General features: G+C 52.8%; 10 protein-coding genes across 10 annotated transcripts; 5 read left to right on the forward strand and 5 right to left on the reverse strand.

Annotated features, from left to right (window-relative positions):
* Positions 1-693: 693 nt before the first annotated feature.
* Positions 694-3,333, forward strand: VTN31DRAFT_52 (uncharacterized protein; the record flags this gene model as incomplete). The annotated part of the gene is made up of 12 exons (XM_069405672.1): positions 694-775; positions 863-900; positions 957-1,035; positions 1,085-1,227; positions 1,283-1,298; positions 1,350-1,565; positions 1,614-1,879; positions 1,935-1,949; positions 1,999-2,178; positions 2,228-2,697; positions 2,787-3,084; positions 3,157-3,333. The coding sequence occupies 12 exons, from the start codon at positions 694-696 to the stop codon at positions 3,331-3,333; spliced, it is 1,980 nt and encodes a 659-aa protein (XP_069262908.1).
* A 95-nt stretch (positions 3,334-3,428) lies between these two features.
* Positions 3,429-5,926, reverse strand: VTN31DRAFT_53 (uncharacterized protein; the record flags this gene model as incomplete). The annotated part of the gene is made up of 7 exons (XM_069405783.1): positions 3,429-3,995; positions 4,069-4,988; positions 5,041-5,366; positions 5,420-5,458; positions 5,531-5,586; positions 5,640-5,766; positions 5,874-5,926. The coding sequence occupies 7 exons, from the start codon at positions 5,924-5,926 to the stop codon at positions 3,429-3,431; spliced, it is 2,088 nt and encodes a 695-aa protein (XP_069262909.1).
* Positions 5,927-7,473: 1,547 nt separating this feature from the next.
* On the forward strand, positions 7,474-7,809 carry VTN31DRAFT_54 (uncharacterized protein; the record flags this gene model as incomplete). The annotated part of the gene is made up of 2 exons (XM_069405894.1): positions 7,474-7,570; positions 7,619-7,809. 2 exons carry the CDS (start codon positions 7,474-7,476, stop codon positions 7,807-7,809), a joined length of 288 nt encoding a protein of 95 aa, XP_069262910.1.
* A 735-nt stretch (positions 7,810-8,544) lies between these two features.
* Positions 8,545-9,164, forward strand: VTN31DRAFT_55 (uncharacterized protein; the record flags this gene model as incomplete). Its single annotated transcript, XM_069406005.1, has 2 exons — positions 8,545-8,984; positions 9,053-9,164. The coding sequence occupies 2 exons, from the start codon at positions 8,545-8,547 to the stop codon at positions 9,162-9,164; spliced, it is 552 nt and encodes a 183-aa protein (XP_069262911.1).
* A 5,192-nt stretch (positions 9,165-14,356) lies between these two features.
* Positions 14,357-15,789, reverse strand: VTN31DRAFT_56 (uncharacterized protein; the record flags this gene model as incomplete). Its single annotated transcript, XM_069406116.1, has 3 exons — positions 14,357-15,523; positions 15,574-15,648; positions 15,706-15,789. The coding sequence occupies 3 exons, from the start codon at positions 15,787-15,789 to the stop codon at positions 14,357-14,359; spliced, it is 1,326 nt and encodes a 441-aa protein (XP_069262912.1).
* Positions 15,790-16,260: 471 nt separating this feature from the next.
* On the reverse strand, positions 16,261-18,422 carry VTN31DRAFT_57 (uncharacterized protein; the record flags this gene model as incomplete). The annotated part of the gene is made up of 6 exons (XM_069406227.1): positions 16,261-16,585; positions 16,643-16,734; positions 16,787-17,377; positions 17,435-17,852; positions 17,919-18,315; positions 18,371-18,422. 6 exons carry the CDS (start codon positions 18,420-18,422, stop codon positions 16,261-16,263), a joined length of 1,875 nt encoding a protein of 624 aa, XP_069262913.1.
* A 350-nt stretch (positions 18,423-18,772) lies between these two features.
* On the forward strand, positions 18,773-19,774 carry VTN31DRAFT_58 (uncharacterized protein; the record flags this gene model as incomplete). Its single annotated transcript, XM_069406338.1, has 2 exons — positions 18,773-18,953; positions 19,014-19,774. The coding sequence occupies 2 exons, from the start codon at positions 18,773-18,775 to the stop codon at positions 19,772-19,774; spliced, it is 942 nt and encodes a 313-aa protein (XP_069262914.1).
* Positions 19,775-20,124: 350 nt separating this feature from the next.
* VTN31DRAFT_59 (uncharacterized protein) lies at positions 20,125-21,438 on the forward strand (the record flags this gene model as incomplete). The annotated part of the gene is made up of 2 exons (XM_069406449.1): positions 20,125-20,442; positions 20,551-21,438. 2 exons carry the CDS (start codon positions 20,125-20,127, stop codon positions 21,436-21,438), a joined length of 1,206 nt encoding a protein of 401 aa, XP_069262915.1.
* A 145-nt stretch (positions 21,439-21,583) lies between these two features.
* Positions 21,584-22,375, reverse strand: VTN31DRAFT_60 (uncharacterized protein; the record flags this gene model as incomplete). The annotated part of the gene is made up of 1 exon (XM_069406561.1): positions 21,584-22,375. One exon carries the CDS (start codon positions 22,373-22,375, stop codon positions 21,584-21,586), a length of 792 nt encoding a protein of 263 aa, XP_069262916.1.
* A 2,243-nt stretch (positions 22,376-24,618) lies between these two features.
* VTN31DRAFT_61 (uncharacterized protein) lies at positions 24,619-25,613 on the reverse strand (the record flags this gene model as incomplete). The annotated part of the gene is made up of 4 exons (XM_069406672.1): positions 24,619-24,879; positions 24,929-25,202; positions 25,257-25,370; positions 25,426-25,613. 4 exons carry the CDS (start codon positions 25,611-25,613, stop codon positions 24,619-24,621), a joined length of 837 nt encoding a protein of 278 aa, XP_069262917.1.
* Positions 25,614-26,372: the final 759 nt, after the last annotated feature.

Consider the following 26,372-nt stretch of genomic DNA (forward strand, 5'->3'; position numbering starts at 1 on the left):
CTCCGTATACACAATCCCCTCCCAGTCTTTAACTGTCCAAAAACGGAGTACAGCGTTTTTCTTTTTTTTTTTTTTTTTTTTTTTTTTTTTTTTAAGGGTATATATGGAGCTGGCAAAAACGTTGTGCAAACAGTCTGTTGCTAGCTGAGACGACACACCATACTTTCTGTCATTCTTATGACATTTGATTCGCAGCTAAGGATCAGGCTACATATGAACAGCAACCGATTGTTTCAGCGAGACAATGCTTTACATAGAACAGCCTGAATTTCAAATCTAAACTTCCAGTTACTTCTCCCAGTTCAAGTACCTAGTACCTACTCGTACTAGTCCCACGACTCTTAGAAGGCCGATCTTCTGGCTCTCTACCTAGCAAAAGTCTCAATGAGTTCCCAGGCTTAATAGTTGATCAGTCAATAAGATAGTACTAGTAGCCTGCGCTGGCATTGGACTTTCGACAGCTCTGAAGCCTCGGAGTCTTGAAGTACTTTCGAGCACGTGAAAGAGGGAACCCTAACGATTGTTTCAAATAGGTAGGGACGCGTAATGAGCTGAAACCCGAGAGCCGAGGTCACGTGTCGGACTCTATCACCCAAGGATCCCAACGGACGACGTTCATCATTTTCGCTTGTCGGCTTCCATGACACTGCATTATGGATATTTATCCGGTAATCAAAATTTAGGGCTTTCAACATGGCGGGCCCTCAAACTGTGCTCCGGCCTCGAATCTCCAAGTCTTGCGACCAATGCAAGGCTCGCAAAGTGAGATGCATCAGTACGACCACTCCATTTTTCATCTACCACTTCAACGGAAGTACTGTATAGTTGCTTTGGTAACGATGCTTACTGTTCACAATCACAGGAGAGAATGCCAGTAGCGTAAAATGTAAGAATTGCTGGGTAAGTACTAGATTATCGAGTTGAGCTCCGCGCAGACCCTGAGCAGTGTGTTCCAGAAACGCGGGCAACAATGCCACTACAGCCATACGAAACGGAAACTCCGCCAGCCAGAGTCATTTGTACCTACGCCTGAAGGCATGTTGCTCGTATACCAATGCGGATTCTCCACTAACGGAAGCTTCAGATCGTGATCCTGGTCTTTCAAGCGCGAACCAAGCTCAGGCCAATCCTGAAGCCCGAAAGGCTGGCCTCTATGTGGATTATCTGCTTGAAAACCGGCATGCAGATGGTGTACGCGGTTGGCGAACCGAAAATTCAGTCGTCAAGGTAAGGCCGAAGAATCCTGTAGATTACTGTGCCTGGACTGACATTCGTGGCACAGACAGCCGACCATCATAGTATGTACCCTACTATTGGAAGGGCAAAAGCAGCGGCTAATATGATTCAAGTCGCCAGTTCGTGTTTAGCTTTCTTCTCTGAAAGCAGAATTCGCTCAGTCTCGGAACGCTTGGGGCATAACAAGCTCAACGAGCTTATCGACATGATTGGCGCGGCGATCAATGCTCGAATGAACCGCGGAGCCAACTCTGGTGCTCTGATCAGATTCAAGAGCCCATCGACTCCCGAGTACACTTCTCCAGAGGCTGCCGCTAGGTATATTCAAGGTGTCGTCTCCCGGATCCCTTCAGTGTCGCCCGTTCTGACTCTAGAAGCGTACTTTGATCAGGTCCATCCCCTGTATCCTTTTCTGGAGAGAAAAGAGTTCGAAGAAAAGGCTCTTAGTTCGCAGTTGCCTGATTATTTAGCTGCAAGTCCTCCTTTCTCAGCTCTATATCACACAGTGCTGGCGTTGGGATGCCAGTATATCGAAGGAGGCTCGTTCGATCCGGGAAAGGGAAAGGCATGGAAATTGTATCAGACCGCTCTCGGTCTCTTTTCAGATGTTTTGCTTCCAAAAGAGGACTTGACAAATCTTCAGGTGAGCTACCTGTTCACCGGTTCGTGTCAATTGGCGGCTTGAGACTAATTGGTAGGCTCTTATTGCTATGGTAAACCGACTCTACCTCCCGATTTATTTCGCTCATGTTGACTTTTTAGTCCATTTTCGCTTTGAACTTGTCCTGTATTCAGATCGAAGAGACGTTGATTTCCGAGGCGGCCCGAATGGCCCAGACATTGGGGTACAACCGAGCATCAAGTCGGGAGGCATGCAATCGTGCCTTTTGGGTCATTTACACGCTGGAGAAGACGGCATGTTTCTTCGGCGGCGGAACTTCGGTGCGTATATCACCTCTTAAATATCTAAAGCGTGCTAATAGCCGTCTAGAGTCTCAACGACTATGATATCGGGTGTCCAATCCCATCAATTCCCGAAGCAGTAATCGGCGGAACTGACTGGTTTCTGTCCTCCGCTCGCTTTGCCCGTCTCGTATCCAAGGCATACGAAACGCTGTTCTCGGTCACGGCACTTTTGAAGACGCCGGACGAGTATTACTCAGCGATTAGCCAAGTGTACGATGACCTGGAGCGATGGCGCTGTTCACTGCCCAAGGAAGTCCGCCCTGGAGAGGCATTTCGACCGCAGTACCACACCTCGTCGTGCTCTCTGCTCATCTGCCTTCGATCTCACTTCTACTATTATGGCGCGGTGATTGCTCTGTGCAGACTTACCCTCCATGTTGGCGCGGGGACCGAGTCTCCCTATGTGGAAGAAGCAAAGAAACGGCTCATGTATACCGCCCGTCAAATCATCGAAAACACGCGGTATATAGATGCTGAGCCTTATACACCGATATGGTTGGTGCTCACTTTTTCACCGACGATGTTTTTCCGCAACTGCAGCATCAGTTCCCAAGCCTATCATTTTACAGACTAACACGCCGCAGGATGCTCGGTGTTATCCCTCTATCAGCATTGTTCATCCTCTTCGACTTCGTCGTCCACAATCCCACGCATCCCGAAACGGGTACGAACCTTGCCCTCCTCGACGTCGCCGCGGGTTACTTCAGCCGGCTCGAATACGCCACTGGTGGCTCGCTGCCCAGCTCCCTGTTGTCTGATTTCTCACACATAGCGCGCCAATACGTTCGAGACGTGCAATCCAACGGCCGGCAGGATGTCTCGACGGACTCTCGGTCCGCAGCGCAAGTCGATTCGTATAACAACGCGTCGACGGAACTGGCGGTACAGTCTTCCCAACCTTGCTTTCTCATTACACAGAAATCATCAGCTAACAGAAATCTTTCATTGTGCTAGCCGCCGCATCAGGCTTCCATCCCGACCTCCGTCCCAGATCCAGTTCCACTGTCCTACACGGACCCGCTCTTCTATCCGACCACAGACCTGCAATCTTACACGGGAGACGACGTTCCCGTCAGTTTCGATATCACGAATCTATTCGGTGCCGTTATACCGAATCTCCCAGGCTTATAATTTCCTTATCAAACTTGCAGTTCTGGATATGTTCGGGCCCGGTGCTCGACTTCGATGACCTCCCACCAATGCATTCGCCTAAATACATGTTCGATTTATAAATTTCCAATTTCCCAAAACCCGGCATACGGATTTTCACTGTCGTGGAATTGGAAGAACGGGTCTTGCATGAGATCCATCACGGACGCATTTCCCAAGACCTCCGGGGCTGGCCAAAGCGGATTGCCGAGGCCTGAATCTGGGTTTGGAGTTCGAAGCTGCTGGTCGTCAAGGGATGCTGGACGTTCGTGAACATCAGCATCCGCGGGAGCTGGCAGTGCCTGGTTAGCGGCTGACGTTCTAACCGTGTTCGAGAAGGGTGGGAACTCCTGGCCGCCGTCAGAAATCTCGACGTCCGTTACGGGATTGGGACGATGGAAAATCTGGGTTTCGACTACGGTGCGGCCATGCGCTTCGTCGCCTGCGGTAGGTCTCGCGTCTTGCACGAAGGACGGATCAAACAGGCCTCTTCCCGGCTTGTTCTTTTGCCTGGCGCAGGCGTAGTCGAGGATGTCCCACATCAAGGTCGTGTCAATGGACACTGTTCTTCGACCGTGACCATGATCACTAGGTTGCAGTGTGGGTCGGAATGCGGATTGGACCAATGCATCCAGCCGGTCGTACTGATTGTATGCTGGTTAGCTCCAAATTCAACGGGACCAAGAGCCTGGATTGAGAGGAGGGGGGGCTCTTTACCATCGTCTGACATACTGGCCAAATGGATGCCATTCCGGCCAGGAACCGCATGCATTTGTTCAGCTTTCTCTGTGCCGCGTCGCGGACGCGAGGGTCTGCCGCTCGGCAGTAATAGATGTGTATGGTCGCGGCTATAGAGGCGCAGTGTCCAATGAATGGGTCAGAAACCTGGTATCTTCTCTCGATCACCAAGTCTATAAGCCTGACTATCCATGCGGCGTGTATTAGAGCCTGCTCAGAAGATGTCTTCCAGAAAGTGTTCGGCACTGTCATCTGGGTAGATTGCTGCGGGCGAGATGAGTACAGGAAGGGATGGTTGAGGATGCAGTGGATTGCGTGGTAACCAAATTGGATGTAGAGCCATGGGCTCCAGTAGTGTCGGCTGCGCTGCAGCTCCTCCGGCGTGCGATCCGCGAAGCGAACGGTGTCATACCGATGGCAGGTGGGAAATCGGGTTTCCAGGTCCATCAATTGCGCCCCTATTGCCACATATCCGGAGTCTGGTGACCAAGGAGGTGGCTGGGGACTGGCGCCAGCGCAACGGGCTATATAGTCCCGGACCTCGCGCCAAAGAGAAGATTGCTGAACCATGTACATCCAGATCCCGCCACGGTAAGCCTCTGAGTCACTTGACGCCTCCAGAGGTGTCAACGGTGGCGGGTCCTCGAGGTCCGATTGACGATCTCGCTTCCAACCCATGTATTTCGGGTTGTTGATGTCGTCGAGAAGGTTCAACCGCATGGGCCGTGGTCCGTACAACTGGTCGAGGAGATGAATTGTGTAGAAAACCTTTCGCTTTACTTCAAGCTCTGGGGATTGGGTATGCCCATGATCTTCCACATGCTCCACATGCATGTCGGCACAGAGCACAAAGGACTTAACCATGCCGAGATGTAGCCAGGCAAGATGAGTATCATTAGCTATGCAACACTCAGCCACCGATGATCATATCAGGTTTGGCGTGAAGCTCACCGACGAAATTCGCAAATGACAGCAAGCAGAGACTCTGTATGGTCGACAGTTGCACCATGCCCTGCGCAATCTGAAACATGATATTGCCACGCGCGATCTCAGAATATTCTTGAGCCGCTATACCAGCGCGGTTCGCGAAGTACGGATGATCAGAGAACCGTATCGCAATGGACAGGACAGAGAATATCAATTCATCGCTGCAGTGTGACGGACGGGCGATATCGCCCCGTTCAAAAAGCCACAACGGCTGGCGATGACAGTACTGGAAGTACAATTCAATCGCTTCTGCCACTACTTGTGCCGGTGGGCGTGGGCTAGGAAGACGTCTGTTGGGCGTCAGTTCTCAGCATCCAAGTCAGTCAAGCTAAGTAGTAGGTACCTAGATGCAGCAGGCGTGGGATAGGTTGATGTTTGTCTGCTGGAATTATTTCAGCGAGGGATTAGCCTTAGTCGAGTTTCTCAATGCTCCATTCGAGAGCCGCGCACATACTCTCTTGATCCCATCATCTGGTGAACTCTCTCCTCCAGCTGGGCGACTCTGCCTTCCTGTCCATCTGATTAGCCGAGGGTCGTCCTTTCTGATTTAGTAACCGTCCTACCAAGCCATGCTGCCGAGGCACTGAGTTCTCTCCTAGCTCAGCCGCCGTCGAGTAGCAGCAGATCTGGTGAAGGCGCGAGCATGTTGAACATGCGGGCCTTTCCCCTGGACAGCGAATTTTCTTCCTTCTACGTAGACCGTAAGTGCTCGATCCAATTGAGGCCAATCAAGTCAATGGTAGTACTACTCTTTAAGGAGGAGTAGTCCAGTCCTGTGTCTGCTGTGTAGTACTTACCTGCAATTGTCACAGGCCAGATGCGGGCGTCTTGCTCGTCTTGTTGAGGCCATGACAATCCATCTCCACAACGGATGTAGTTGATATCTGGGTCGTAGTACTACAAAGTCGTACCAAGCAAATACTTGATGGTAGGTGGCTCGCGGCGCCTTAGGTTGGTCCAGTCAGAATATCCTAAGCCAGTTGTTGCCAGTGAACCAGGTAGGGCGGAATCAGCAACAGGGCTCGACGTCTGGGGGACTTCGCAAGAATTGCAAACTATTGAGCCAGTGCTTAGTCAGCACCTCGGCTAACTAGCTAAATACCGCCGCCTAGCTTCCTCGCTCCACTGCACACACACATTCTATCTTTTCCATATACAGACAGAGTGTTGGGATAGTTGTTCCATAGGTGTCCAATCCAGAGTCCTTCATTCAGCGCACGTCTAGTGCGATACAAACTGATTTGAAAGCGGCGAATGATTATGCATTAGTATTTTGAAGATGAATTGCTCTTGGTCGAACACTGAGCACTTACCACAATTGGATAAGCAGTTCAGCTAGTTAGCTCTCTCCGACGATTTACTTCTCCAGGTACCCCGTCGTCCCTGAAGGCTATCACAATCCAAGCCTTTTTGATTCCAACTTCGTGGTTTGTTGACAGATTTGTGGTGGTAGTAACCATGTTGTATCTACCTTGCCATAGATTTGATACTAATGCCCCTGTCCCGCAGGAAATGAAGCGAAAGTTCGAAGAAATTCTTGCTGAATTGCCCCCGATCGACACGATTAGAAAGATATTCAAGCCGTTGAAGCTTCATGAACGAGAGCCAGAATTACGGTTGCCCGATGGTCTGGATCCGCGGGATCCGTATGCGCTGTTCTCTCTTTTTGTTCCGGATGCCTCTTGAAGCCATAAGCAACAACACGAACGCATATGCGGCCAAAAAGCTAGCTTCAGGGGAAGCCGTTTCCTCATGCAAGGGCCTGGCACCCAACGACACCAGAGGAAATCAATGTCTTCGTCAGCATACTGATCTATATGGGTGTCCATCGTATTTCATCAGTCGGATATGCTTGGAATAACGAGAGAGTGCCGTCACATTTACCCCGCCAGTACGTGAGCCGAACACGTTTCGAGCAGATTCATCGGTTTCTGAAAGTGTCCAATCCTGAAGAGGATGAGGAACGGAAACAGTCCAAGAGCAAAGAGTGGTGGTACAAAATGGAGCCAAGTGCTTCCAAGAAGCAGCTCGGAAGTATCATCGCCCAGGTTCTTGGCTCTCTGTCGTTGAAATCATGGTCCGATGTTTCGGACGCACAAATCACTCCTGCAGAATGCCACAGAAACCAATCAAGCAGGGGGTACAAGATCTTTGCCCTGGCCGAGCGAGGCTACGTAATCGACATCGCTTGGACAAGTCGACTCTGGGACATAATGGAGCTGTTTAAGTACCCAGGATTGAGTCCGACTGCGTCAATGGTGCTCAACCTTGTTCACTGTACTCTCCTTGTGCAGTGTTTCGCCATGGCCACTCCTTCCGCTCCTCGTCGCGAATATTGCAGTTGTGGGAGACGTTCGATCCCCGACCCTAGGCTGACGTGTGATCGTTGCCGGGAGTATGGAGTACCGCAAGAGATATCAGGAGCGACAGAGACAACTGCAACGTGCTCAACTTGAATCTCGGTTCGAATCTGAAGAACATGTCCACTCGTCCAGTATGCTTCTTATTCTCCCTTTTCTGTTTACCTCTGACATTCCGAGAGGTGCAACTCTCGCTAGTCCTGATGCCGTTTCTCCTCCTTCGTCCGCGTTGGATGACGAGCACATTTGTCGGTCCACAGAACTTCTTGGTCAGGATTTCATGCTTCGAAAGTATGCCTGGTCCAACTTCCCTCCTGATATCTCATCCTCAGATATTCGACGCTCGGTTCTGAGGTTCAGAGAGATTATTTAGATGATGCTTCGATATGGGTGTGTGCGGTTTGTGGGATGTTCGTATCCTCTTCTCAAAGGGTCTCCGTCCCGGAGGATAGCGATCTTCTCCAGCGGCTTGATGGTCGGCTTGAGAAATGTGGCATCCTGAAAGGCATGTGCATTCTCTGCTCTGCTTGCCATTCGTCCCTTACAAACGGCAAGGTTCCTAGGTTTTCCGCCAAGAACATGGTGAACATCCATCTTTGCCAGGACTACCCGGACGTTCTGCACGACTTGACTATCGTGGAGGAAAGATCGATTGCCCTCTCTCATCCCATTCTTGTCATCATGACGCTACGCCGCGGTCCTGCTCTTGCCGGTGCCAGCTATCCGGCTCTTCGTGGTCATGCCATTGTTGTCCCCCAAGACCCGTCCCCGTCGTTCGATATCCTGCCAAGCCCGTAACTGCGACTCCAGGAACACATTCAACTCTTCTGGTTCGGCAAGGATCCTCCTGACTTGGCCGCCTTGAAGCCTTATCTTCGTGTCCGTAAGGTCGCCGTGGAGCGAGCCTTGGAGTATCTGGTGACTTCGAACGATCTGTACAAGCGCTTGCGCGTCCGTATTGATCGTGATACTTTAGGAGAGTGGAACGATGAATGTGTTCCTCAATGTCTTCTGGACTCGGTCATTCTCGTCCCTGACTCCGATAGCCAGGAGCGAGAGGACTACATCATGGAACTCCAAGAAGGCAATCATGAGAACGATTTCCAGGATGCGATTGATCTCGCTTCAGATGCGATTGCTGCCGATGATGCTGAGATTCCCGCTTACTGGTTCCGTACTTACGGACCTCAACAACGAGCGTGCTGATGTTCAACGCTTGATCATTGACCGCCTCTCTGCTTTCCTGTCCCCGGGTAGTAACTCGTCAGAATTGACGGACTCTTACAACGATGAAGACAAGACTCAAACTTCTGATACCGACGCATCGTTACCTGATTCTGATTCTCCGTCGTCAGCACAGCATCCTGTTATCTTATATCAACATTCCGGACGCCTAAAACCGTTGAACCATTGGGAGGATCCCACCCTTTTCACTGCTGCGTTCCCCATCTTGTTCCCCTCTGGTGCTGGAGGCCATCTCGAACAACGCGAATTTAAAGTGTTCTTGCCCGCTTTTGCGCGTTGGTGCATGTTACATCACAGCCGCCGGTGAGGGCTCCCGTACTCATTTCGTTCGGGTTCAGTGCGTATATCAGCTGACTATCCATGCCATTCAGTTTCGCGACATCCCGTATTCATGTTCCTGATCTACGACGTTCTCCGACTTCGTGCCGCCGCTTATGGAAACTCGCTCCTCGTCAAACGCCGGCACTGGGAGTCCATGGATAATGACTTCAGGGCTCTCAGTCTGGAACGGCTAGAGGAGGCAGCTCGGGTCGTTGCTGAAGGCGATCGTATTGAGGATCCCGTTATACGTCGACTACAGAATTATATTGTCCAGATTGGTTTCCATGTTACCTTTTCTGAACGTCTTCGTTTCCGTTCTCAGATTCGTGGCATGTTCGTTATGGCATGCCGTGGATATGGCTGACCATCAATCCGTCTGACCTACGCGATCCTTTGATCCTCAAGCTTGCTGGAGAGAATGTTTCTCCATCCATATCTGCTTCCGACATGTCCCGTTTGCGGCAGAAGATCGCTCTCTCCAACCCTGTTGCTGTCGCGCAGTTTTTCGATCGCGTCTGCCGTGGTGTACTCGATGGCCTTCTCCACACGAACACGGGCAACATCGGTAATCTCGGCGATGTTTCTAATTATTATGGTGTTGTCGAATCGAACGGCCGTGGCATGCTACACCTGCATTGCTTGGTCTGGCTGCGCGCCAATATCAATCTAGATGACTTGCGACAACGCACTTTGGCCGACCCGGATTTCGCAGCGCGAATAATCCGTTTTACGGAGCGCATTATCTCACACTCTATTGAAATCGATGACTTCGATACGAGCCCCATAGCGAGACTGCGCTTTATCCGGATCCAGAAGAATCTGATGAATGTTTTGAGCAACGTCTTGTCGCGGACGCCAATAAGATCGCCGCCAAAGTGCAGCATCATTCTGAAAGGCATATGGCAACTTGTTACAAATATTCGACCAATAAGTCCAATAAATGTCGTTTCGGGTTCCCTTGAGCTCTTCGCGAGTTTTCAGAGATCGATGAACACGGGACCATCCTCTTGCGGCGCAACAATGAATGGGTCAACTCGTGGAACTGGGCAATTGCGAACTGTCTAAGATCAAATCATGACATTACTTCAATCGCCACTTCTACCAGATCTCTGAGTCTCTTATACTATATCACCAACTATTCAACGAAAGACGACGTTTCTCCGGCTCACAGCCTCGCCAGTGCCGCCCTTCTGCATCCAGGGTCAAGGTTCGGGTCCAACCGAGGATGACTCTGTTGATCCATATCGGAAATCCGCTCTCCGTTGTTCAGACGTCAGCGCTGTTCAAGTCGCCGCCACCCTCTCAGACCTTCCTCGTTGCTACTCAACGTGCCGAAAATTCACCACTATAAACCTTTGGTCATTAAGACGACGGGATCCGCTTAATCTGCCCTGGGCTGGGAGAAAACTCGTCTCACGCGCGCGATGAAATCGACGATGAACAATGTTCCTACCCACCGGGTTCACAGATTCCACCAAACATCTTTGACAACTACCGTCATCGAGGCAGTGGTCTCCGCCATCTCTGCCTCTATGACTATACGGCACTCGTACGAGTGTCTAAAAGAGATAGAAAGGGTAAATACGTTCTCTTCGAGTCCGATCATCCCCTACACGAGTCTCGTGTCCAGTTTCTTGCGCGCGATGAATCGCAGTTACAAACCGAGACTTTTAGTGGATCCATAACCGAGAACCAATTGGCCGAGGATCAAGTGCCTGGTGGGAACCCGCTGACAATGAGCGCTGAAAATGAAGTATGTGAGGTTCTTCTGGGCCTCTTTAATTGTCCCGCGGGAGCGTCTTCAGATGAACATACGGCGTATTTTTAGCCGATCGCCCAGCTAACCCATTATCGTGATCTATGGAACCGAATCCGACCAACCCTTGACGAGCGAATAAAGTTCAAATCGGACAACATTCTCTTCCTTCGAAAATACTGTTTAGAGGCCCAGATCGATGCGAAACTCCAGGAGGAGGATTCAGGATCATCGGACGACTTGCTCGATGATTTCGACTTCGATTCTGCGGAGGACGTTGATCCCGACGACGAGGCCGACGATGCGGTTCTTTGCAATTCTGTCGATGACTCTCCCGAGTCACTTATCACTGCGCATCGGATGGTCTACCACAAGTGGCAAAATGCGGTTCCCGAATCCATCCGATCGCTGCAATCTGCGTCCTTCAACGAACCTTCAATCATGAGCGGCTTCTCCACTGTTTCTGCCAGTGCCGCTTCATCCCAGGGCTTGTGGCATTGAAGGCGGGAAACCTTGAAGGAATGGGAAAACCTCGTCAAGAATCTTTCCAAAGCTCCCATCGGCGCTCAAGAGACTCCGACTACCACGGGCCACCCTGACAATAACAATGCGTCGGCAACGGACTTCGGCGATGGTGCTATCTATCTGGAGTTGATCAACTCACCTCCTCAGGGTGACGAAGATAGGATCACTCTCCCGGACTCCATTGATAGGACCGACGTACCCGCAATTCTGGCATTCGTTCGTTCCCACGTTCCGTTGAATTTCAAGCAACAATTGGCTGTGAGAAAAACTCTACAACATATCATTGAAGCACACAGAACTTCAACGGATGATCAGGCTCTCGTGTATGTTGGCGGTGAGGGTGGTGTGGGAAAGAGCCAAATTATCAAGGCCATCCGCTTTGTGATGCGAGCTTTGAATCGTGAACATGAACTCATCCTTATGGCTCCCACTGGCGCTGCCGCCGACAACATTAACGGCAACACATATCACACCTGCTTGGGCATTAGGCCCAAGTCAAACTCAGAGTCGGCAAACGCTAGGAGATCCAAAATGCGCCTCGATCAGATATGGCGGAGCAAGACAGTGATGATTCTAGACGAAGTTAGCATGGTGGATATGGCGTCCCTGCATGATATTTAACTATCAGGCTATTCAAAATATTCGTCACATCTCTTCGTCTTCGGCGGGCTTCGCTTGGTGTTACTAATGGGTGACTTCTTCCAGTTTCCGCCAGTTCACGGTTTGCCGCTCTGGAAGGTGCCTGCTTCGAGTAACGAAGCTCAGAAAGAAGGATGGGCGCTTTGGCGAAGGTTTACGGACGTCGTCATTCTCGACGAACAAATGCGCCAAGATAACGGTCCGGACTTTCGAGATCTCTTGCGTCGAGCTCGCTCTGGTGCTTTGACCGATCGCGATGTTGAAATCCTCAACAGTAAAGTTATTTCCGACCTCTCGCAGGCGGCGCTGGAGGATTCAACTATCGTTGTGAGGAGCAACAATCTCCGCCCACCATGTCAACCGTTAACGGCTGGAGAACTTTGCGCGAAACAAAAATCAAAAGATCATGATCTTTCCCGCGCACCACTCTCGCACCAAGTCAAGGGATACATCGGCGAGAGGTTTACAACTGGAAGAACTACTGGAAACTCCCGATAATTACTCGAAGTGTCCTTCAGCCGGCTTATTTTTTTTACACCGCCGGAATGCCGGTTATGTTACTTGCGAATATCTGTTCCGCAATTGGCCATGTAAACGGCGCCGTGGAAACCGCAGTGTTTCGCAACCAGAGGGTAAGTGAATACTGGCGGCACAATCCATAAGACTCCTATGAACTGACGTTCTCAACCCAGCTAAATCATTCGACATTGGAAACGGGTACGTCATGTGCTCGAAACCTCCGGCTTGCATCCTTTTTAAGTCTCATAGTTCGCCCTTAAAGAAATATGGCTCTCCAAATTTACGGCTTTCACCGGTGTTCCAACTGAGGTCGACTGTAAAGATCGGCAACTACTCAGTGCACCGCACTCAGGTCCCACTGACTCCGGCCTTCGCGGTGACCGATTACAAAGTTCAAGGCCGAACGTTTACGACGGCGATTCTGGACTTGAAAGAGCCGTCTCAAGCAAGCGTTCTCGACATCAAAGATTTTGTTCCTTGTATGTCCAATTATCACGGCTTCGCTCCTTCTGTGGACTCCATCTCTTGGAGCACATCGAAGCATCGGACATGTGCCTCAAACCAGACCGACAATGACGCCGATGTTGCTCTCGTTGTAGAATGATGGCACAACAGATGGCACAAGCACTGACGCCCAGAATCCTCAGAGGTAAGTCCATGGAACTTCTGATCAGTACGTGAGGCGTGTGGCCCTTGCAAAGCCATTGGACAGATCGGAGAGATACGAGGATACATCATGTCTCCAAGATACAGTCGAAGGTCAAGCGATCTTGAACTCTTCGTGGGAGAGTTCAGGGCCGCACTCAAGTTGGGACGTAGACACTACGCGGGTCCTAACCTTGCAGTTTGGATTGATCTGGCGACTGGCAAATCTGTAGAACTACAGGAGCAGCTGGACGTGTAGATTTTACCACCAGAGAGCAAGCACCGAGAAAGGGAGAGAAGGAAGAGAGATGAATGTGTGGGGACAAAAACTGCCTTCCTCGCTTAACTTATGGCTGCTTCTTGCTGGGAATTTGGGATTGACTCGACTCAGTCTGGTGAAGCAAAAGGCAAGCAATAGTAGAATGCCACAGGCAGGACGCAAAAATAGTAGTGCACCTCCAGGGATCGCAACCTGGCATGGGCCTGCGACATCAGAAGCCGCGAAAACACAAGACCGTGACAGTACCTACTCGTCAGGTAGCCGAATAAATCTTCGCACGATTGTTACGGCAACGGGAGCATAAAGGAAACACAGGCATATCAGGGACAATAATCATGAAGCAAAGCTGCTTTCGCGGATTCTTCTGCAGAGGAAAACATTGCAGTCTGCCACAACGGACGCGGAGATGTGCCGACGACATGGAGGAATTAACAGAGCTGGATGCCTTCGCAAACGTGGCATCTATAAACGTTTGAGAAAATGGGATGAACTTGCGTATCAACGAGGTAGAGTAGCTATGAAGTGCATTCTAAACAACATAACAGCGACGGTGAGGTATCCTGCATAGTATACAGGCTCTTGAAAAAAAAAAAAAAAAAAAAAAACCAAGTCCGACACTGATGTAAGATTTCCACAAAGGCACGAAGAGAGGGCGTGTACGACCAGAGAGGTACTGCTCAATTCGACACTCGACACTCGAGGGGCAAGCATGTACGGATAGGTACCTTGGCTAGGCAGTATCAATACATGCATTCGATGTCAAAAGTCAGTCCATCATATGACCTCCACAGGCGAGTCAGGACTTTAGGTTTGAGAGATTGAACGATGTCTGTCCGCATCCATTTAGGGAGTTCATAGCGATACTATCTTAAGAGTACTGAGACCATCCAAAGCAATCGAATTGTTCATCAAACTGACGACGGTGGTATATGCTGTACTCGGTACAGAAAACATCAAGACATCATGAGTAGAAAAAAAAAAAAAAGGGAATTACCACTTGTTGTTAAACTCCTTCCCGTCCACAATGTTGATCAACTCCCTAACCGGCGACAGATGGTTGCGACCCTGACCAAACGCCATACCCTTGCGCATGACCTCGCGGTAGTTCTTACCCGGCGAGACCTTACCCAGGATATACTCCTGGCGGGTCTCGACGCGGGTCGGCACGGGGATGGAGCGGCCGACGATGGCTTCCATGCCCTGCCAGGCAAAGGTGATGGCCTCCTTTGCGTTGGCGGGAATGCCGGCCTCGTCGAGCATCATGATCTTGGCCTTGGGGTAGTTCTCCTGGATGTACTTGGTGATGTTGGGGTTGTAGGCGCCACCGCCGCACATGAAGATCTCCTCAATCTCCATATCCTTGGGCGCGTACCGCCTGTAGTGGTCCACGATGGCCTGCGCCGTGATCCGGGTGATTGTTGCCACTACGTCGTCCGGCGTCAGGCCCTTGGCTTCGCCCTTCTTGATCAGCTCAAAGGCCAGCGTGTCACGGAAGACTTCCCGTCCGGTCGTCTTGGGCGGGTCAAGCTTGAAGTACGGGTGCTGCAGGAATTCATCCACCAGCTCCTGGTCAACCTTGCCACGCGCCCCCATCTCGCCACCCTTGTCGTACTCGCGCTCGCCGTTCGTGTAGTACCGCACCGCGGCGTCGATGAACACGTTGCCTGGGCCGGTGTCGAAGTCGTAGCACTCGTCCACTCCGCCCTTGTTGTCCGGTGGGATGAAGCACACGTTGGCAATGCCGCCAATGTTCTGGCATGCGCGCAGCTTTGTCGGGTGGTGCAGCACCAGCGCGTCGAAGAAGGCGATCAGGGGTGCCCCTTGCCGGCCCGCTGCCTGGTCACTGACCCGGAAATCAGTTACCGACGTAATTCCCGTCCGCGAGGCCAGGAATGCCCCCTCGGCCATGGTCAGTGCCGACCGTACTTCACCCGGCTCCGGCATCGAGAGCAGCCAGATGGTTTGCCCGTGCGATCCAATGGCGTCAATGCTCTTGATGTCCACATCGTAGTCCTTGCAGAACTGGTGCACGGCGGCCGCAAACGTCTCGCCCAAGATCACGTTGACCTCCGACAACTCCGACGGCGACGTCTTGTTGTGCAAGATAATGTTCATGACACGCTTCTTGATGGTTGGCTCCATAGGGATTTCACCATACTGCAGAATCCATCAGTATCTTGCAATGATCCATGTGCTGTTCGCAATACCTTGAGCAGTTGGAACCGCATCGGCGACTCCGGGGTTTCTTGATAGAAATGGCACAATGCGCAGTCGATGGCATCCTGATCCTGTCAGCAAGGGAATTTTTTTTTTCTGGGGCATTGAATTGCTCATCTCACCATCGACGTGCCGCTGTTCAAGCCCAGAACCGTGAGGTCGAGGGGCTCCCCCTGCCCGCCGGCGTTGACTCCGCTAACTGCCATCGTGCTAGATCTCTCTCTACAACTTCGACACTGACGACGCTGCTGGAATGCTCTAATCACCTGCAATGAGGGGACTGCGGGGGAACAGGAGTTGGCCTTGATATACTATGCAGACCGCCGACCTCGCCGATCCACGCCATGTTCCACCAAGACAGTCGGGTAAACCCGAGGACATGACCCATGACTTTTGATTTTGTTGTAGACATTCCACTAGTGGATGTGTTCCCCCCTCGGGATCGTCCAATCCACGTGCGCGCGGGCGTTGAGCCGTCCGCCGGCCCGCCGGGACAAGGTTGTTAAATGGGTAAATGGCAAAATGGCTGCACGTGCCGAGCCCGCGCTGTCGGGTCCGCCCTGCTGCCCCGTTCGGCTAAATGCCTAAAATGTCAACATTGAGAACTCAGATCTTTCATGATACAGTATGTAGTACTATGCCTCGAGTCTTTCCAAGATGGACCGGTTTACCGTCACTCAAAGTTGAAACTGAATACCTTCCAGGGGGCCCGAGTCAAACGGCCAAGGCCAATCTTCAAGCAGCTCAGGAGGCAATTGGAAGTGCGGCAGCGCTTCACCGAAGGCGCCGGTTGAATCGTAGGCCATGTTCGTGGGAGGTGCAGCGGCCGCCAGCTGCTGATTCTGCGCCGTCGCCCCTGGTGGTTGATGGGCTTGTATCGTGTGGCGCTGCTCTCGCATGTACTCATCAATCCGGTCGACTTGCGTCCGCAGGCGCTCACTAGTGCCAGTCGCTCGACTCAATCCAGTCTCCAATGGATGGAGAAGATCTGCCATTGCCAATCTGGCGTTGCGGTCAGCATTGCGGTAACACTGAAGGTCTGAGCGACGCGCAGCATACAGAAGCGTTCTGACACGAAGATACGAATTCTCCGACAGACTGCCTTCGATGACGGAACCAAGAATGTACCCAATTCCCGCAAGATGATGAAGCTAGTCAAGGATCATTAGCCTCGACCGTCCCAAGCATCGTCTCCACACTCACCAAGGGAGAGCTGATCGCCTTTAGGTATTCGACGGGGACCTTCGAAAATACGTCGAGGAGCTCGCCCGCGACATCGCATTTGCGATCCACGCCAAGATCCTCCGTGGAGAGGAGGATCATGCGCAGTAACTGGAGCGTGGCCTGGATGTTCGCAGACTGAAAACCGAACAGGTCTTTGGCTCGATCGCCGGTAACCGGCGGAGTCTCTCGAAATCGAGATGGCAGCGACGAGTACATGGCCATGACCTGCTGCATCACGGCTGGTTCGTTCATGGAGGTGCGACGGAACATGGAATGGAATGGGACAGATGTCCGCTGGAACGCGCGACGTCGCAACTCATCTACAGCATGCTCCATGATGCGATACAAATCGGTCGTAAAATTCCAGCCCCGCAGCCAGCTCACCGACTCCTGTCCGCCACCGGGACAAGGCGCCCCGGACATGTCCGGGACCGTAGTGTAGCCCGAGTCAGAGATGTATTCATCGTCGAGCTCAGTGGGGTATCGCACCATCGACTGCGCTTCACGATGTCGAATGATGCCGCCCCAGACGATGGACGAGTAGATGTCTAGAGTGTAGATGGACCAAAACTACACATAACCTATTGAGTGTCATGGCACGGATACCCGCTCAGGGAAACCACTTACGAGACGCCGACGCTCCTCGATCTCGATCGGGGACATGCCCTTTGGCCACAGTTTCTCGTCGTGAAGCCCCTCTACAGATATTAGGGTGTGGTAAATACCGGAGTACTGCTGCATGGCCTTGATCTGCCCATTTTGAATGCTGGCAATTGCCAGGATCGCACAGGCACGCATGAAACTCGTCCCCTTTGCAGCGCTAAGGTCTTTGGGGATGCTGTCTTTTGCAGCTGTGTAGAACACTTCGGATGGGGGATCCGACAGCTCCGATGGTATCCAGCGTTTGGAGTACAGCGCCCCGTCCCGTGCTCTGCCAGAAGCCAGCGCGCAGGCCGCCATGACAGAAGCAAACAGCCCGCGGTCATGGAGGTGCTCGTGTCGCTCCAGCTTCGCCAACAAGGATGGGCGGTGAAACAGGGGGAAGCTAAGATGAAAAGGTTAGGAGGACTGACTTCTACCAAAGAAAAACAGCGTCATCCGGCCTGCCTACATCGGGTAGACTATTTCGAAATAGACCTCCATCAAATTGCGGATGGTCCTGTCACAGGCGATAGCGAAGGCGGTCCAAGACCGGGACAGGGCATATTCGCTGCGCGCGGAGGGGTCCAGGCCGGACCACAGACTCCCCGCGGGAGTCCAAGGGTCGCTCGACAAAGATTCTCGCCGCCCCAAGTCAGGCTGGGACCTGGCCTCGGTGGAGTAGGATGATGCTATGGGAGCCTGGACACCCTGGCCATCCGGCCGGAGGGTACGATTGCTCTTCACCCCTCGGCGCTTGATGGGACGATTGAATGTGCAGGGGACATCGAAATCCACACAATTCTGACAGCGGCCCGATGGGTCGTCACTCTTGCTACACTTGATGCTACGGCGGTTGCAGCGGTCACCTGATAGTCCCATCAGTTCACACGTCCTCGGAGGCGATGCGGGGGGGAAACACACAGGCTTTGGACACGCGCTGTAGTTTCTTTGGTCGCTGGGCTCGTTGCGACATTCAAAGCAATGGCATTGACCAGATTAACGGTATCAATGGTTCCAGATAGCAGCTTGGAGTGCCAGGGGCGGTGAATGTGGAGTTCCCGTGGAGAAGCTTCCCGAGAGTACGGAAGGGAGATACTATCGATCGACGCAGATGAAGCCGAGACGCGTTGTCAAAGAAGAGAGAGCTTTGTAAATTCCGTCCTGCAAATACTACGGTGTAGAGAGGAAATGTTTATGCAGATTTCTGGATAAAGCACGGCATTGTTTGGCGGCGGACAGTGCATGGTAAAGTCGAAGCACGTGAATTGCTGCCCGAAAAAGCTGGCAGCTCCAGCCATTCCTGGGTCAACTCATTCAATCGTCATGCCGTCGCGACTGCTTTGGCGGTCGCTACCCAGGCGCCGCAATGCGATACCTACGGGTGCATATCGATGCTTCTCCTGCTCGGTTCGCGCCCAGCAGGATGCGGGAAGAGCGGGTGAGAGCTCTCGTCTGACCCATTTTGGGTACGAGACTGTGCCGGTGGAGGAGAAACAGGCTCGAGGTGAGTGCAGTGACTTCAAGAGAATATATGAGGGAGCATGGATTGACGTCTGTATCTTAGTCGGAGCGGTATTTAGCTCTGTCGCGAGCAAGTACGATACCATGAACGACCTGATGTCGCTTGGCATCCACCGATTGTGGAAAGACCATTTTGTGAGGACGCTGAACCCAGGGTCACCGCGAGGTTCGCGCGACGGCGAGGCGTTGCAGAAGGGATGGAACATCTTGGACATTGCCGGCGGCACTGGAGACATTGCCTTCCGCATGTTGGATCATGCGACCAACATCAACGTGGACTACAACACGCGCGTGACGGTGGCCGACATCAACCCGGACATGTTGGCCGAAGGCAAGAAACGAAGCTTCGAAACGCCGTACTACAACACCGATCGATTGAAGTTTATGGTGGCCAATGCCGAGGATATGCCGATGATCCCGGACAACTCGGTGGACCTGTACACCGTCGCCTTTGGCATCCGCAATTTTACGGACAAGGAGGCGGCGCTGAGGGAGGCGTTCCGCGTGCTCAAGCCGGGCGGGGTGTTTGCGTGCTTGGAGTTCAGCAAGGTCAACAACACGTTGTTCAACGAAGTCTACAAGCGATGGAGCTTCGGGGCGATTCCGCTCATTGGACAGCTGGTGGCAGGCGACCGTGACAGTTACCAGTATCTCGTGGAGAGCATTGACCGGTTCCCCAGCCAGGAAGAATTCCGCGCCATGATTGAGAAGGCGGGGTTCATCATCCCGGGTCGTGGCTACGAGAATCTGACCTGCGGGATTGCAGCCATTCACAAGGGTGTCAAGCCTGTGAAGTCGACGTAGTTTACGTGGGTTCTGTATCAGTACTTATCATTGTTGGCATCTTTTCGGAATCGAGTGGTGTACATTACTACCCCGATGATGTGATTGCAGTGTGGAACTGAGAAAATAAATCCGACCTTTATCTCTTTTCCTCCACTAAGTCTTGTTGGTGGTGATCAATTGAACTCATGAATTAGTAATGACTCGGTGTAAGATTTCTACTCCTATATTTCTATCGGTATCCGACACTGAACTGATCAGATCGCTGTTGAACGACGAACATAACGGTCTCTGAGGACAATTGACACCGACCCGAGTGACCGGCAGAAAAGTAGGACTATACATACCTACTGGATCGCGAGCTCCGCCACATGAGAACTCCCGACCACCAAAGCACATACGCTGATGCGGCGGCGACGGCGCTGCATGTGATCGCCACCGAGCGCGATGCGCTGGACTATCTGAACCAGCTCTACCACAGCAACTCGCAGGCGCAGGAAAGTCTCAGGCATGCGGTCGCCCAAATCGCCCAGACTATCCGGGCCGGCGGGAAGCTGGTGGTCAGCGGCATGGGCAAAAGCGGGAAGATTGGACGCAAGGTGGAGGCAACGATGAACAGTCTGGGAATTTACAGCGTCTTTCTGCATCCGACAGAGGCACTACATGGGGATGTGGGCATAGTGAGGCCGGTACGATTATCTCAGTGCCACTGGACGCTCCCTACCTAGTACTTTTTATTATGGGACACAATCCGGAATCCATGGGCCACGGCTGATCAATACTGTCTTACCTCCTAGATCGATACGTTCCTGCTGATCTCCTACTCGGGTCGCACGCCGGAGCTGCTGCGTTTACTGCCTCATATTCCGCGCGGAGCGGCGCTCATCGCCATCACGTCGCATACGGATCCATCAACATGCCCGCTGCTAACGGACCCGTACCGGCCGGAAAAGGGCATTTTGCTTCCCGCGCCGGTGCATGTCGATGAGGAGACCGCGTTCGGAGTCGCCGCGCCAACGAGCTCCACGACCGTGGCGCTGGTCGTCGGCGACGCGCTCGCACTCTCGGTGGCGCGGTGTCTGCACACCGAACCCGGACGCGGCCCGGCAGAGGTCTTCAAGGCGCACCACCCGGGAGGCGCGATCGGCGCGGCTGTGACCTCTGCGATGTCGACACCCATGTCAACGGCGTCGTCGTCACTGCTTATCACGCCGCCGACGTCGGTCAGCCTGCCCCCGCTGGACGACCCCGAGTACAATCCGTCACCTACGACGAGTCGTGCAGGGGGCAAGAAAGAACTGGAGCTGGCAGAGCTGATGGTGCCAATTGACGCTGTGCCAACCGCGCCAACCGGCGGGATCGTGCTCGACATCCTTCTGACCAGCCTGCAGCACCCCGCGGCCAAGATGTGGGTCAAGCTATCGGCGACAGAAGTCATCCCTCCCTCGCGCGTCCGGTGGCTTGCAAAGTCCAGGCAGGTCAACACCGCGGTGACGGAATTCCCGTCGCCGATATCGGTCCACGCAGCGACCTGGCTGCGCGTCACCACATCGACTCCACTCAGCGAGGCGCGGGAAATCGTGGGGACCGCGACCAAAGACCCATCCGTCGCGCCGGTGATCAGCGTGATTGATGCGGAAGACACGTGTGTCGGCTTCATCGATGGGAGTGAGCTACTGAATTGATCAGAGCGGAAAATACAAACCTCCACGCCAGGTCTATGAAACTGGGAAAACAAGGGTATTAGAGTATGATGGTCATGTTAAATCCAACAATATGGTATCAGAACATAACATGCAAGACATAACATGCAATCTATCATCGACACTTTCACAGCAGAAGCACGCCCATCAACGAGGTGGCGAGCAGCGCCAACAGGGAGCTGGGCCCCAAAAGAGAGGCAGAATCACTGTCGCCGTCGCCGTCGTCGTCGTCGTCGTCGTCATCGTCGGAACCACCAAAGCCTGACAAGCCCCCCACGTCCAAGTTCCCAGAACTATCATCGTCATCACTAGAAATACCGGGCAAGTGGTCATCGGGAATCAGGCCGGCATCGCCGGTCGGGCCGTGGCCCGCTGAGGATAAAGTACCCAGGTCATTGAGCCCCGAGCTCGCCGTGGGCGACAGCAGATTCGGGAAGTCGTCATCATCATCGTCACTGCTGCCGGTGGGGTCCGCAGAAACGGTCGGCGGAATGGTGGGATCGTCGTCGTCGTCATCGAGGTCGAGATCGAAATCATCGTCATCATCGTCGGAAGAAGAGCCGCCGCTGCTTCCGCCCGTCGGGGTCGGGAGCGGGGTGCAGAGATCATTGGTGATGCCGCATTTGTAGCCCACCTGGCAGCACCCGCCGCCGGGGCACTTGGGTCCGGCGCCGCAGGCGATGTCGCAGACGGGCCTGGTGCCAGAGTAGGAGCAAGCGGCGCCACGTGGGCAGCAGCCAAGGCCGTCATCGCACGGGGTCAGGGTCGCTTCGGGGCAGATGCCGTCCTGACGCACAAACAGGTTGCGCTCATTGGGCACCAGTGCGGTGATGGGAGCGGCCGCCAGCAGGTACTCCTCGGCGGAGGCGAGTCGCAGCAGGTAAAGGGCCGCGACGGCGGAGGTGGTGAGGAGCTTCATGGTTGCTCGGACCGTTTGATTGCGCTCCACGATACGGGGAGTCCAGTAGCTAGCAAATCAATCAAATACCCAAAGTAGAGACAAGATGGCCTCGCGACGACGCGACAGAAACGAAAGAAACGAAAAGCTCCGTCTGTTGACGGTTGTCCCGTATTTATTTCCACAGTCGAAGCTCCGTCGCTCCCACTTGCCAGGGATTGCGATCTTCCGAGCCTCAAGCAAGAAAGTTCAAAGCCCCCTTCTTCAACCAATTCTGATGATCCTCCTTTGGCGATGTCGAAGCGGGCAGTGCTGCCCGCGTTTCGAGAACGGGGCCAGAGTTCGTATTCGATCGCTGCATGGATGGTTCGCTTGTCCTGCGGGCTTTCTTGGCCCATGGTGGGTGCCTGTCGAGTGACTTCTTGGACGGGAAAAGCGCTGACCAACTGGAGTGATAGATCTGTATCATTGGACTGTAGATGATTTAGGCCGTGGGGAAATCAAAGCAAGCATAACCTTAAGTCGTCTAATGTCGTCGAGTTTGTGATGAGTGATGAGGTTGTTTTTTTTTTTGTTGATCCACTGTAGAATGCAGGGTTATCTCGGACTTGTCGATGGATCTTGTGACAACTGACAGAAAGCCCTGCATCGCCAAATTCCTAGACCAATAACTACGGGGTTGAATGATTGCCTTTCAAGAGTCATACGTACATATTGTGATGGATCAGAATACTGTACATACATACAATCAATCTAGGTTATCAGACAGCGGAATCAAGGCAATGAATGATATGGACTTGGCCATTGATGGTTCCTTGACAGGTGGATCTTGGTTCGCTGTGATTTGTCATTAAGAAACTTTCAATCTGATTGGCCAGTGTACCCAGTTTAACGAAAGTATAAAAAGTCCAGTCTCTGTTGGACTAACCTAAAAAGGAATAATCAAAGACAATAAACTCAAATCTCTGTTTGTAACTTGGGTAATTTTCGGTAACTATGAAGTTCAGACTTCAGAGCCTCATTGCAGGCCTGCACTGAAGTCTGAACGTCCTGGGCTGCAGCACAGGCGTGGCGGTGGTGAGCTGTGGCCTGACCTTGGCACTGGCATTCAAACAACGATCCATCATCCCGACGACCCGACCTGTTCGATGCGGCTCAAAGTCCCGTGCTTTCACACCAGGAACTCAACATTCTGATAACCTGACCCCGGCCGACAAGTTATCGTTCACATCATATGGGTCTCTGACAGAGTTGATCCGATTCAACCACAATAATACTCCGGATGGAGAAATTAATGCGTCTATTTTACAGCCGGACTGCTGGAGTTAGAGGACTCCCAGATCGTATTCTATCCGTACGAACGGATGATTTCCAGATCACGGGATCAGATTGAACTCGAGAGTGCAAAGATTCAGAGTGAAACAAGAATTGGCTGCTCGGAAGAGGTGTTTACTCATTGAATGCAGACTTCAGGTAGGTAGGTCTCCTTTCCCGCAGTGATAGGGAAATGGAATGGCTCAGCATGGACTTTTGCGGAACTCGGAGAAGCGCAGAGACAGCTGAAGCAAGGGAGGAGGTGAGATACATTCATACCTTAGGTTGGTTAATGGACTGCTGATGTTGGTGATTCGCGTGCCGCTGCTTGAGCGGATGATTGGAGGTTCTGGAAGACTTGCCGTGCCATGGATTTTGGGCGTAGGCTAAATAGCAAGCAACGATAAATCTCCCTCTCTAGGCAACCTGCATGTTGTTTGAGACCCTGCCTGCTCCCCATTATTTTAGCAGGTAATAACTATCTGAACCCGACAGTCCGCAGAAAAGCAACAGGCTGCTCACCGGAGTGCTGAGATTGAGCCTTGGAAGCTACATACGTACCCTATATTTTGGTTCCCAACGAAGAAAGGTTGAATCGGCTATTTGGGCATGAGTCAAAAACCCACCAGGCTTTTGAGGACTTGAGGCAGAGTACTAGTTGCATTGGTTGACACTTTATGCTGCATTTCTGATTACCGGAGCACTATGGACATTCATCCATGCTTGCCATTCTGAATATAAACCATCATTCGATACGAATTTCGTTTAATCTCCGAGGTAGCCAACTCATCATGCGACGGCATCGGGAATGGACCAGACCATCGCAGCGTTGCATCAAGGGTATTCACATGTCTATGCTTGCAAGAAAAGAATCAGACAAACCGCAACTCCGTCGCGAAACAAACAGTACATGCACAAAACCAATCCTGTCTAAACAATCATGGCCGAAATCATGAGTTCTTGCTCTTGTCGGCCGAGGACGGCCCGCCCGAGCTGTCCTCTTCGTACAGCCGGTGCTTTTCAATGTACCGGATGACCGGGATCGGGATCAGATACCGCACACTCATCTCCCGCCGCAGGAACAGCCGGATCTTGGTGCTGCTGACGTCGTTCTGGATCAACTGCTGGATCACGTGAATGTTATCCCGCCAGGGCTGCAGCGCCGCCAGCGCCTCGTCGATATCCGTGCCACTTCGCTCAACGATGAACGCCTGGAGATTCATCAGCTAAGATACACTCGAGTTCTCCCGGGAAACGTACGCCGTATCGTCCTAATATATGGTCAAGATCCTTCGGATCCCAAACCCCCGGCGTCGACATGGTATGGATCAGATCCGCACCCGCCAGGAGAGCGACGCGCACCGGCTTGCGCGTCCCGTCGCCCACATCGATGCCCTGTCGCACGACGTTGATCTCGTGGTCGAAGTGATCCAACACCACGGCGGTGGGCTGGTACTCCTTGTGCAGAGCCTCCCACGGGTCCACCATCAGCCAGTCCGACGTCATATCGACTGCGAGTTGGCACATGGCAATCCTGTTACACTCATCTATCAACGTTGGCCTTGAACCAAGCTGCGCTGATGCCTACCGGTGTTCTGCACTGGCCAAGCCCGCTTTCCGGTACGCATCCGACACCGGCGACAGATAGCCGCCGACCAGTTCGTAGTTTGTGCTAAACTTGACGTAGTCGGCCGCCATCTCCCTGCGGGTACTGTCAGAACCATCATTCCGTAGCCGATAAACATGCGTGCACATACTGCATACGAAGATGGAGATACGTCGGAGGACTGAAACTCCCCGCGGCGACCAGCACCAGCGGCGTCTTGCTCGGATCATCCATGACCTGTTTCAGGCGATGCGTCGGAAACTCGTAGGTGTCCAGGCTCCCCCGGGCGGGGGCCAGCTCAACCCCATTTTGCTGCTTGTCATCCAGCGCAGCGCTCATCTCGATCTCAGCAGGGCGACCAGCCCGCTCACGTTGTGGTTTCAACGTCAGCGCCGCGGGGATCGAGCGGGTGGCGGGGCTTCACGCAATGACGCCAATCGGTTTCGTCGGCGACCTCCGCCACAAATGGGGGATCGGTGGCCTGGTGCTGATTCTCCGAGGGCTGCAGAAACCGTAGGAGCCGAATATACAGTTGAGTCAGATCGGGACGAGTCGCGGGATGGGAATCACCGGCACGGAAACATGGACTGCGAAATCGGAACGGGCTGGCGACTGATCACTCAGCTCACAGGAGCGATCCCGGGGCCAGGATCGCTGCGATGAAGCCGGAGCGTAAGATCGCGTTCTGCTGGACACTGGAGAATTTCTTCCGTCAGTTCCTGTCTCGCAGCGGCGGAGGGGCCGCTCCCGGGGTGGAGGAGATGTGATTAGTCATCACCGGTGGAAAATGCGCGATGGCGCGATCGTGCCAAGAGCTATCAAACGGCCAACACGTGATTTTTAGTCACGTGATCTGGAAGCTAGCTGCATTCGGAATACATGACTAGCAATCTTGTAACTGGGTTATAACCCAATAACGTCACCCCAGCTAGATAACTTCGTTATCTGCGCTTCGGCGGGCTCTCGCTCTCCGGACCCAACGCATTGATCTCCAGGCCAAATCTCCATCAGAGTTCTGAATCCATGATCAATTCAATCTTTGTCCTTGTGTCTTCGTCCTTCTCGGTCCATTTCGAGTTCATCGGCCTGCTATCTGCT

Source organism: Thermomyces dupontii, assembly GCF_041956625.1.
Source record: "Thermomyces dupontii strain NRRL 2155 unplaced genomic scaffold VTN31scaffold_1, whole genome shotgun sequence".
Taxonomy (NCBI): Eukaryota; Fungi; Ascomycota; class Eurotiomycetes; order Eurotiales; family Trichocomaceae; genus Thermomyces; species Thermomyces dupontii.